The sequence below is a fragment of the Haemorhous mexicanus genome, chromosome 4 (genome assembly GCF_027477595.1).
Source record: "Haemorhous mexicanus isolate bHaeMex1 chromosome 4, bHaeMex1.pri, whole genome shotgun sequence".
Classification (NCBI taxonomy): domain Eukaryota; kingdom Metazoa; phylum Chordata; class Aves; order Passeriformes; family Fringillidae; genus Haemorhous; species Haemorhous mexicanus.
In genome coordinates, this window is record NC_082344.1 from 44,553,518 (window position 1) to 44,566,363 (window position 12,846).

Consider the following 12,846-nt stretch of genomic DNA (forward strand, 5'->3'; position numbering starts at 1 on the left):
AGAGCACATAAATTCTTTCACACAAGGCTATTTTGAGGATTATTTTTGGTTTGTCTACTATAAACATAAAGTAAATCTTCTCTTTCAGAAGGATTCAGAAGATGAAACTTTTTCTGAAATGTTAATTTTAAAAGAATACATTTAATTGTATCAGATCAATCAGCAGGATTTTGTTTCTTAGAGATGAGGGAGATTCTCCTCTCCGTTTTCAGTGGAGGAGCCATGCCATCTTCAAAATATTGTGCTATTGTTGCATTACCATTTTCTTCGATGAGGTTTCATGAATACCTTCAGTTTGGAGTGTTTTCACAGGTCATAATGAAGCAGGAGCATAAGAAGCTGTGGATTGTGCCAGAGCTTAATGCAATGAGGGTTCTTTCATTTGGTTTAGTGGTTCGGGTTTTTTTATTTCTAAAGGAAAAGAAACAAGAGACGTGCTCTGACTTAAAACAAAAACATTACAGCATAGCCCTGGGTTATTTTGGTGCAGGATGCTGAAATTGCCACTAGTAGATGTATGTGGATTCAATTTACAGAAGGAGGGTGTAGATCATAACATATCAACTTCAAAAAGGCAGAGACAGGGCATACTCTGGCTGCTTTAAGAAGCCTTAAAGCAACTGTGTAGAAATAACTGGATTGTGGAACTGTTGAGAACTACTTGCTACTTCCTTGCCTCTGAGTTCCATTATTACTTTAGTCCTTGGCAGTATCTCTCAAGTCAACACAGCCATTTGAACAGGTCCATGATTTAAGTACTTGATTGTGCTGTTGCCTGCAAAACGGGCACCTGCTCTTGTGCCTGTCACAAAGGTGTCCATCTAAGTTTGCATTGAAAGGTTAGGTATGTGCACTTTAACTTTTTTAGGTATTTTCTTTAAAGATTCTCTGCCCTTCTCAGCAGTGTTACAATCTAAGATCAAAAGAGAAAGTGCAGTTCCTCCTGCAAGGAGGAATAGGTTAATTTAAATAGAAGTAGTGCAAACAGGAGAGACTGAGAGAGGCCCCTGTCAGAACAGAAAACACAATGGTTCTTTAGGTGTTTACACAGGGGTTTGTGGATATTATAGCTCCTGCTTGTGCTATAAAGAGGGAAGGTTCATTGTCTGAAAGTTTTGGAGGTGGGATTGTTGGGTTTTTTTCCATTTGGCCGGATGTAGAATGAAAAAACTTTCCCTGAATCTCAATTTGTTGTGAGATAATAAAATTACTTCCTGCATTTCCTCAGACTTCCACAAGTGATTCATCACTCGGCTTGTGTTTGTGATTTGTGACTAGCATCTTTCTGACATTAGCCTGCAGGTATTAACAATTGTATTTAATTACTAGTAGATCAAATTACTTCCAGGAAAGAATTTTTTTTCAGGTGTTAAATTATGAAAGATAAATTATGTTTATCAACTTCCTTAAGACAGTAAAAGAAAACAGTTGTGCTTTTGAGACAAAAACCAATGAAACCTTTTAGTTCAGTAGTACAAATTCAGTTACTATAGTGTCTCTCAAGGTGGCTGTAGGTGTGTCTTTTGAGGACTTCAGTCAGAGCAATTCCTAAGCTTTTATTTTTTTTCCTGTCTTCTACCATTAGTAGCTGAACACAGAGCTATTTCTGTGCCTCTTCTTTGAGAAAAAAAATCAGTTCACTACTGAAAAGCCACAAAAGAACTAGTGAAGAGCACTCTTGCTTGGGAAAAGCAGGATAGATTAGGCTTTACAATAAGACAGAAAGCATCAATAAATAGTAAAATTATTGGAAAGAGTGATACTACAGATGAACATAATTCCTGGTGTGGAAACCTGTGTGTATGTCTTCCTGAGCGAAGAATGAAATACTGTGTATGCTTTTAACAGCCTTAGCAGGTATTGGCAGATGGACACATCACTGCAGTGTGAGAGCACTGTGGCGTGGGCAGTGGAGTGGAAGTCACACCCTGGCTGACCTTGGGGTAACTTATTCACCTTTGCATAACCCAGATTTGCTCGCTGAATAAGCATGGGTGTAAGCAAGTGCTTTTCATGCTTTGCTGAATCAGGGACTTAATGTACTTTGCTGGTATCTGATGTTCAAAGGGAGTGAATTCTGAGCACTCTTGAGTATCTAATTCAGTTCATTCACTTTGTGTAAGAAAGCAATGGTTGATGTTTCTTGTTTCTCAGATTAGTTGCTGGAGAGCTTGTGATGTATCAGTTGACTGAGCAAGGCCTAGAGGAGAATACAGTAATCCACAACTACAGGAGGATTTTAGCTGAATCCACTGAAAGCAAGCAATTTATTTAGTGTAAATGGAGTGATAAAAGGGAATTAAAAGAGGGGGAAAAATCACTCTAAAGGTTAGTGAATCATTTCTCCTAGCCAAGAGGAATAGGAGAGTTCCCCATTCTGTGGCTTTACAGCTGTTCTAGATAACAAAGCAGGAGGCAATAAATCCTGCTTTCTCATAAAGGTGAACTTGATGGTGAGCATTACAATGCTTTGTGGCTCTGAGGTGCTGACAAAGCTGTTGGGAATGTAAAAATCTTTACCAAGGACTCCTAAATATGATCTGTAATCTCAGAACCTTTCATTGAATGCTGCTTTGATTTGCTGTGCTTTATCTCTGTATAAAGACTCTGAAATTAGAGGGAGTGCTTTGATTTTAAACTTCAAATTATCAAAACTACTGGTATTGGTGTTCTTTTTGTTTTCCTGGTTTTGTTGTTTGGTTGGGTTTTTTTCCCCTGGAACTATTTTAAGTGAGGAGGGAGTCTGCAGTATGGCTTTTAAAAACTGCATGAGTGCAGATCTTATTATCCTTGAGTTGCAGCTATTTTCCCACTGCTCATTTGTTACTCTTTTATTGGGTGCATGTTCCCCTTGGTACAGTGTGAATGTCCCAACCCTGTGCTCGCTTGTACACTCAGCAGGTTTGTTACAGTGTTGGTATTCTGCAGGTAAAATCACTCTGCTGAAGCAGTTGGGGTTTTATGATCAGACCGAGAGCTTACACACTATTTTGGATTTTAGTCACTGGCAACATGATAAAAAAATGAGGGATCTTCACTTTGTTTCTTTTTTATCTATAAAATGTTCTAGCCTACTCTGTAATGCTTTCCTGAACTAATATGTACATACTTTTGCAGATTAAAATTGGAGGAGAGAAGAAAAGAGTTGGTACAGAAACTTGAAGAAACGACAAAGTTAACTACCTATTTGCATTCACAACTTAGGAGGTGAGACTGTACTGCAGGATGTAAAACCTGTTTTGTAGTAGACCTGGATGTCTCAACTTCATTCTTAAGTTTATCTCTTAGCTGGAAGCTCAGCAAAATATATTAAAGTAAGAAAATGCAAATGTAATAGCTTCAAGCACTTTGTCACCATGCAAACCTGGTGTACTTTTATAATTTCAGCAAATTTTCTAAGTTGATAGTTCTGTTATCGTTCAGTAAATATATTTTAAGTGTTTAAAAGGGCCTGCTTGAATTATTTTTCCTGACATTTTTTCCCAGCAGTCCTCCAGAACCAAGGCAGTGACACTCAGTTTCTGTGGCCCAGCAGGACTCCCTATCTCCTTTTATTAACAGGACAAGATTGCATGTTACAGCCTTTGCCATAATTTACATAGTTGGATTTACTGTGCACGTGGAGTGAGTGTTGTCACGCAGATGGGAAGCAGTTCTGCTATAAATTGTCTTATCTGGCATCTTTCCCAGGTGCTTGGGCAGAGGATAGGCTGCACAAATTGCTCTAGAGGTGGCAACACTCCTCTGCTGTCATAAGCTCCATCTTGGGGATCCCTGTGCTGCCACATTGACCACATGAGCACCCACATCAGAGTGGAGCAGGTTTCCAGTGGGATATAACAGCTGAGAAGGCTGCTGTTACTGCCAGACCAGGTTGTCAAATCTGCAGCCTTCTCCAGAAGCAAAGGGGTTTAGGCAGGTGGCCAAAGGCTGGGTAAATTGCCCTGGTAATGTGCAGATTGGACACACTGAGCTAAGCCAGGTATAGGTGCTTAAAAAACATAATGCCCCAAGCAGCTTTTGGTTGTAATCTGTTACAAGGCAGATTCAGTCAAGCTTCCCTCTTTTTGTTCTGTTTTGTGCTGGTTTAGTTTAGTAACATCAGCATGTGTTTGTGCTTTCTTTGCAGCCTCTCAGCTAGTACGTTATCTGTGTCTTCAGGGAGCAGTTTGGGATCCCTGGCATCCAGCCGGGGATCCCTGAACACATCAAGCAGAGGCTCGCTAAACTCGCTCAGCTCCACGGATCTCTACTATAACCAAGGCGATCAAATTACAGATTTGGACTATCAGTACAAACTTGATTTCATATTGCAGGAAAAAACTGGTTACATTCCTTCGGGGCCTATCACTACTATTCATGAAAATGAAGTGGTCAGTTCCCATGGGAGACTCGATTACAGTGACTCTCCTTCAGCTGCAGACCATCCCAAATTGACTGAACCTCCCAAATCTGTGACATCACTGTCTTCCAGATCCTCACTCTCCTCCTTGTCCCCCCCAGGATCCCCTTTGGTTTTAGAAGCTGCATTTTCAGTGTCAGCTCAAAATTCCCCTCTGCATCACCTCACTACGGACTTTGAAGACTCTGACCTTTCAGGTGATTTTGCAAGCATTAGCTTCTGCGAGAACCAAATATTATTGGACTCTGAAGCCAGAGCAGGATCTCAGACTCCTACAGATGATAAAGGTCTAAATGTTAGGCAGCCTCTGCCTTCTCTACACGAAGGAAGTTCAGGTAATTAAAAAAAAAAATCTAATGTCAAATATATGTGCAACATGAAAATTAACAGCTGGCTCTTGAAATGAGGAGGTACCTTGTGTAACTGAAGAGTATCTTATCAGCACGCACTTGCATGTTCTGAGGGATGTTACCTAACTTCTAGTATTGCCTGCAGAGAGCTGCAATCACCCTGATTCTGTCCATATATTTCAATAGCTGTTTTAGAAAGTAAGTTCATGTATTGCAATCTATCACAAAAACAATAGCACAAAAACCTGAAGCTGGATTTTGAAAGCATGGAGGATGCATGGTGTTCCTAGGTTTTATCAGGATGTATGGATATAGAGCAAATACCCTCTGCTGGTTCTTTGGTAACTTGAAATCAGGTACTTTTTTGGTACTTTCTCATTGAAGAGTAAGTTACAAACTGACATCCTCAGTAAAAAGAGACTTCTGGGACTGTGAGTTATGTGTTATGTCTATCTTATTTGAGCCTGCTGTCACTGAAAGATCTGCATTTTGAATTCATTTTGAATTGAGAAAGACAGGTGACTACATGCCATGTAAGTTACAGTGAGAGTTTCCTCATTTTTAACATGAATTTCACAGCTTTTAGCTCTTTATCCAAGTTAGAACAGAGCTCCTAAGTGAGTCTAGGATCCCCTTGCAGTTTGTGGGTAACTTCCAAAAGAATGGGATATCTTGTCCTAAAGCATACTTCCCTTTAAGGAAGAAGGGATGAATGACTGTGAGTTATGAAGGTATCCTTAGTTACTAGTTAATTAGGTGTGATGAATTCCATTTCTGGTCGGTATCAAAAGCCATACAGCATATTTAATCATCCTATATTGTCAAAACGTTTGGCAGAGCCAGAATTTCAAAAATCCCAGCTGTCAAGATGGGTCGTGCTCAGTCTTGGAGTGCTCGCTTTGCTGCCTTTTGTTGGGGCTGGCAGTATGTTGTGCTCTCTCTGCACATTTATTCTTTTCTAGTGTCATTCTGTGTCGTTGTCTTCAAGTATGTTGCAAACCATTCATGTTTATGTTACACTCTGTTTTCTCAAGGAAGAACTGAGTGAGACAGATTTCCAGCAGTGCTGAGCACTGGCAGCCCTATTTGAAACCTGGTCAGTACCTGGCATTTCCAACTGTATTTCTGAGCTGGTAGGGAAGCAGCTAACTAAGGACTTTGGTGTTTTAGAGAATAAACATGGCCTAGCTCTTGAGCATTGTCCAGATTTGTTACCAAGTTTGAACCCTTATGCTTGGAGTTTTTCAATTTTTAATAAAAGTACCTTGTCATATTCATGTAGTTATATATTTTAATGAGAAATTTGCTTTTATTTTTTTAATTTTCTCAAGGAACTGTTGTAACGTCTGTTGTCTAATTAGATTAACTTACTGCAGTACTATGGTAATTTCAATGTTGGCCAGAGCAACGTGGAGAAAAGTATGGTGTGCTTAGTACAAGCTGGGAGGCCCCACTCTGTTTCACTGTGCAGAGAGAAAACAAGAAATTGACTGATGTCCTAATGGTCTGAACCTGTAAAATGCAAAGTTGAAAAAAACATGGAAAGGGAATTTGGGGGGAGGGGGTCTTTTTGGCCTTTGTCTTTTCAGGATAGTGTAGGACAGTAGTTATTTTACTTTAGAGCCATATTATAAAAGATTGAAACAATAATTAATTTTCTTGCATGTATTTCAGCAGCATATCCTTCCCAAATCAACAACAATTTTCAGTCTCTTTGCAATCTGTCTGCAGCTCACATACTGAGCTGAATTCAAAATGGCTTGGAATTTGGGAACACTTTGGGCTATGTGAAATCAGAATTTAAAAAAAAAAATTATTTCTGTAGGTCATTCTTTTCAAAGGCATTGTGTGATTCTCTAATATTTTTTCACTTTTTGAGGACCTCTTATTCTGAATATTGTCTGCTTGCCTTTTAAGTCTATATAAGTAGTTATGGTTTTAAAATGTAAATTCATTCTGTGATTCTTCATACTGATACTTCCCCATGAAGCACCATATGCATAATACAATTTGTCTTTAAACTTGTATTAAGGCTGCCAAAACAAGTATTTGAATTTTGAATAGCCAGGTATTAACTAATTATACTTCAATACCTCTGGTTTCCACAGTAAAATGAGCCTCATGGTGAGACTTCAGTAATTAACAGTGAGGCACAGATCTGGGGTTTGTTTAGTGTTTCTACTCCAGTTTCATCCTTGAAACTGCTGTGATGCTGAATGGGAAGGTTTGAACAAACTCAGCCAGAGGCACTAAACCTGCATTGAAAATTTCAGCCCACACACTTAGGTTTTTACAGGACTACAAATCTGAATACTGCTGAATCTTAACTTGGGCATAGACAAAGACTCGAAGGTAATACAGCTCCTCTTGTCGTGTAATCTGCACTGGCTCTCCACATGCAGTGTTCACCTGCTTCTCTGGCTGTCTCTGACTTTTCTGTACAGGTGAACCATAGAGAGATTTGCTCCTCTCCACATGTCCCTGCTGTCAGAAACCAAGTTGGAATATCTTGTAGTTCTTCCACAGTCAGTCTCTGTCATTGTCAAAGTCAATTCAGGCTGCCGTGGTTATTCCTAAGGGTAATCAATAAATCATGTCATCACCTTCACCCCTCACATGGTGAGGGGGAAGGGGAAGAGCACTTCATCATCAAGGAAAAAGCATTCCTACTGCCATAAATAAAAGCACGAATGCAGCAATCAATCATCTAATCTAGAGCTTTAAATTTTAACATCTTAACAGGATGTAAAGTCACGATTCAGATGGGGATGATAATGCATACCAATATCCTCACCCCTGGCAGATAAAAGGACTGTATAGGCCCTCAGCTTGCTGTGCTGCAGAATGTGGCTTCATGGCATGACACTCACATATGAATGCAAGTTGAAGATTAAAGCTAAGTAGTCATTGAAAGCCTGTAGCAGAGAAAGTTTTTGATGATAGTAAACCAGAGAGGATTTCATTTCTAGCAGTTATATCACTGGGGAGAGGATGTCTGTCTGACTTTTGAATATTTAATAAACAGTAGGCAAGCACTTGGCATGTAGCTGCAGTGTTACCACAGTGCTGAATGTGAGCATGGCAAATACTGGTTTAAAGATCAGGAAACTGAGGGCAGATAATGAAGGATAATAACTAGCTCAATGCATAAGGGTGATCATAGGAGTCTGTGTCTCTGGGAAGAAGTAATATAGTACATTTTCAAGTTCATCAGTCTGGTTATATCTGTAGCCAGAATATGTAGCAACAGCAGTACAGTCTCAGAATGTTTAATGATATGGAACAAAACTACTCTGTGATACTCAGCTAAGGGTCACCGCTTTCAGCGTGACAACTTTCTAAGCTGTGCTCGTCTCTCTTTCTGACTATTAATCTCTTGGACTAGTTTTCATTCTTTTTCCTTTTTGTAGGTGGTGATTTACCAAGAAGAACAGCTGGTCATCTGCTTGAGGAGAAAACAGCTTGTGTATCTGCTGCTGTGTCTGATGAATCTGTAGCTGGAGATAGTGGTGTATATGAAGCTTCTGTGAAACAGTAGGTTTGAGAAATCATGCAAGTCTTTCACTAAAAATTTAAATATATCTATGATCAGTTACACAGTACCTGCAGAAGTTGTTAACCAGCCCTGCCTTTTTTAGAAATAATTTGTATTTTCAGATGGAAAGGAAGGCATATTTGCCAAACAATTAAGTTTGATCTGAGGGTTATTTTTTTGTGCTTGTATAACTCGGTTGAATAGCGTGAATATACTTCTTTATAATCTTGGGGTTTTTTTCCTTGCTAGAAGCATTCCCAAGAGAAAAGCTTGATTTAAACTTTGCAGGTTCTATGACTCTATTGTCAATACTCAGAGTTACTGTTTTTACTTCTTGTTTTGTTAAGGGTTTTTAAGATTGCATAGCAATTTTTTTGAATGTTTTTATTTTTAAAAAGAGGTTATAGAAAAGACATTTAAAAATTCTATTGTAATGTTAGTATTAAAATAATCCGGGTTGAGGCTTAATGTTCACTGCAGTGAACAGGATATAAGAAATATATTTGCTGTTATTTTTTGACCAGACAACATCTATAGGATTCTTCATACTAGTTTATATAGTATTGCCCGTAATCTTCAGTAATCAGCCACAGGCCTTTCTGAATCATTGCTACAGTTGTCAAATTATTCCAGCAGCAACTGCCCCTAAAACAAGCACTGCTGTAGTGTAGGCTCTGAAATTCTTATTTGGAGTGTATGCTGTAATTAAATAAGCATGTTTAGGAGAATGGATATATGTTCTGTGTATGCATATCTTAATAATTGCTGGAAGCTAACTATAATTTTCCAAAATTTGAGTATTTGCCTGGTTTTCCTAGACCAAATGAAACTGAGGACGCTGTATATAGTGAAGATGATGCAACAACTCTAGAGGCTGCTCAGGTACAAATAGGACTCAGGTGAGTGACCAGCAAAGGGAATATTTCTGTTGATCCAGAAGTGTGAATAGTAAATTTCCCTTGTGTTGTCCTTTCTTTAACAGATATGACCACAGCAATTCAAGTTTTGTGATAATCATAGTACGGCTTAGAAACCTTCCAGCATTTCCTGTCCCCCTTGGCTCTAAGTTGTAAGTCAAACAATCACTGAGACCTACTGTTGAAATATAAGAGTATAATAATAAATTCTAAAAATTCTCTAAAGGAACTGGTTGATTTATGGCTTAACTGAAATATGTACAAAACTTTTCAAACTGTTGTGGTACGTAGCACTGTAGTATTTATGTAATATGTAGTATTTAGTATTTGCATATTCCAGCAATGCTGCAAGAATAAGATATTATCAGAAAATTTGTACATTCCACTAAACTGGAATAAGAAAGGATTTTAAAATGATCTTTTATCTACTGCTTCTAAACATTCCAGCTTTGTGAGTGCAAAACAGCTATGCCGTAATTACTAAAACCATTCTTTTGATACTTTGGCATCCTTTCAGCTCAGAATGTTGTCTTTTTACATTTATGTGTCTTTTTGATGTAAAATGGTATTTAAAGCAGTATTTGTCTGTTAAGTGAGCTTTTAAGGCAAAGGGGTAATTTAATAAATTGCAAGCGGACAAGCACAGTCACATTGAGATACACCATCCTTAACTACTAGAGCTTGGGGGTCTTAAGAACTAGTTCTTGAATCAAATTGGACCAAAAAAGTCTAAAAGTAAATTGCAGTTTAAATCATATGTAGAGAATTAACAGAAAAGCCTGAATATGTTACCGGTGAATTTCTAATCCAAAACTCTCATCTGTATAAGTAAGTACAGGTTGCCTTGGGGACACTTGTACTTGAGTAAGCTTTTTGACAGACTGTAAGATTACCTTAAACTGTTGAAAAGCTTAATAAGATTGGAGTAGGATATAATCAATCCTTAAAAAATTGAGGTTTTTTCCTGGTTCTTTTCCCTTTGTATCCCATTGCCTTAAATTTGATTGGCAGATAAATAGGAAGCCACTGGATATGGAAAGGATGCATTAAGGATAGAGGCCTGGGTGCTTGCTGGATTTTTCTGTTTGTTTTTGTTAAGAACAAATGGTTGTTCTACTACTATCCTTCCTTCTTTGAGCTAGTCTTTCCTCTGCTGACCTTCCAAGTCCACTAACATTTAGCACAAGAAAAGAGAAAAACTATAGAAGAATAAATTGACACAGGTGAGAGGAAAAGTAGATAATGTAGAATGGCAAAAAGATGTTCATTAAGATAAAGCTAGGTCAGAGCAGGCATCTTTTCAGGAATTAAAGTGTGAAGTTGTAATTGATAGTCAACAAGTCTTAACCTGCTGCTGCTAACGAGATTTGATGAAATTAAAGCTGCACAAAACAAGGAGTTAGAAGGGGCAGGGTAAAGGCAGACCTTGCAAATAACATTTTTTCTGCCACTTGCACTTGTGTGCATGTATGTATAATCTGTACAGATACATACAATAATAAAAATTGGGTCTGGAAAAAGATGCTACATTATAGCTGCATTTCCTAGAACATCAGTTGGATAAACGAGTACTTTAGTGAACCTTTACACATGGAAGAATAGATTTGACATGAGGTGTTACTGAACCTGTTAAAAACTGCTCACTTTTAGCCCAGGTAGAGCACAGTTGAAGAGTTACTGTGTCAGGGTCACTTCTTCATCAGTTAAGAAGTCATAGGTTTGTCACAGTAAAATCTGATTCATCGACTGACTCTTTAAGTTTATTAATTAAAATGAAAGTAACCACTCCTGTACAACAAAGTGAGAGAACAATTTCTTTCACTTCTTTGTTTACCCTTCATTTGGCCTGATGCCAGTAAATTGGCAAACAGTTATTAAAAGAAAGTTCTAATGAACTGTCACCGACATGTTCTATGAAAAATCCTTTCCTTAGGATTTTTTCCTCCTGAGTTGCTGAGAGGCCTCGGGAACAAACTGTAAAAAATTCTTATCTGCTGCTGTGGAATGCAACAGGTGGATCTGTGATTGGTCTCATCTGGTTGTTTCTAATTAATGGCCAATCACAGTCCACATGTCCAGACTGTCTCGGTCAGAGACAAACCTTTGTTATTCATTCCTTTTCTATTCTTAGCTAAGCCTTCTGATGAAATCCTTTCTTCTATTCTTTTAGTATAGTTTTAGTATATTAAATATCATAAAATAATAAACCAAGCCTTCTGAACATGGAGTCAACTTTCTTGTCTCTTCCCTCATCCTAAGACCCCTGTGAACAATGCATCAATGAACCACCTTTTAAACATACTGTTGATACACTTTATCTTCTATTCCTACATCTTTTATAAATGTTTTAAATTGCTTAGTCTATTAAAATGGCTGTTTTCAGTAGACTGCCAATTGCTCACCTTTAGTTATATGAATACAGCAGCAGCATTACTGGAGTTACAATATGCTACCACTTCACCTCAGGATTGGCATGTCAAAATGCTGGATACCTGCTATCCAGCCTATACATGTGAACCAAACAACCTAGATTTTGCTCTTTATTCCAGGCATAACTGGGAAATAAAGACTATGCCCAAATTTAAGTTAAAAAATCGTGTTTCTCACAGACCTAATTTCTTTTGATCTAACTAATGTAAAATTAAGTTTTTAATAAAATTAATGAAACTGTGCATGAAGTTAGAAAATATAATAGTAGTGCTATATATTTTCAGAGAAAAAGTATTTTCCAGAATTATTTACATTGACCCACTCTTTCTTCTTGTTTTAGCCCACTTCATTGCATTCTATTCTCCAGTGAATGCCATTTATATTTAAAGCCAGTACCAGAAACAGACTAATAGATAGGCACAGAAAAGATGTAAAACTATTACTATGCTCATTTGTGTGTATGAGAAACTGTGCAATAGGTAAATGGCAAATACAAATTGCATTAAAAATGTCTTTACTGTGTCAAGTGCTGCTAAAGTGACAACCTGCTAGGACAGCTAGTACAACTTTTGTCCACATAATATCCATTCCTACTCGTTGTATGAAATGAATGCAGCCTTGTAACAATTTCAGGTTACTCTCTGTGCTTCCATTTAGGCTTGCAAGATGCATTCTTCCAAGTTTCACTTAATATGTTCTTAATTAAGCAGCTATGCCCTAGCTATTTTATTCCTTGCTTTCCTTAGTTTCCTTGGCTTTCCTTAGTTTTCTTAGCTTTTTTTGGAAATCTTGTTTGATTTGTTTCCTTAAAAGATTAAAAGGCATCACTGCTTTTCAGTGCTGCTTGCATTATTCTAAGAATTTAATTTTTACATCCACCCTAGTTCTTCTCATTTTTTTAAATTAACATTAAGGATGTGTTTCCTGCCACCTGTGACATGATCTTCATGGTTTATAGTACTAAACTTGGATAGAGTCAGAAACTGCTTCTACTCTTGCTACTACTACCTTACCAGGCACAAAAATTCCTTCTTGGGAAATGTTTCTGCAAGGGAGTTCCTCACTCATCTTTGTCACCTCTTTTCCATTCCACTGATAAGTTACTGTTCCATTTTGTTGCTATTCAGTCCTTAAGTTGATGGGGCAAACTCTTCTCACGCATCACCAGCAAGTGGCAGTTTAAACAGAAGAGATGTTGTTTTGTGTCTGGCA

The 12,846-nt window shown here is 37.9% G+C and overlaps 1 protein-coding gene across 2 annotated transcripts in view; it reads left to right on the forward strand.

The window, feature by feature from the left end:
* WWC2 (WW and C2 domain containing 2) overlaps positions 1-12,846 on the forward strand; it is a 96,167-nt gene that overhangs the window by 63,022 nt on the left and 20,299 nt on the right. For both annotated transcript variants that reach the window (XM_059844576.1, XM_059844577.1), the window contains 5 exons: positions 3,118-3,207; positions 4,130-4,737; positions 8,163-8,286; positions 9,106-9,186; positions 9,270-9,356. In XM_059844576.1, coding sequence (XP_059700559.1) covers positions 3,118-3,207; positions 4,130-4,737; positions 8,163-8,286; positions 9,106-9,186; positions 9,270-9,356 — 990 coding nt within the window. The remainder of the gene's footprint in view (positions 1-3,117; positions 3,208-4,129; positions 4,738-8,162; positions 8,287-9,105; positions 9,187-9,269; positions 9,357-12,846) is intronic.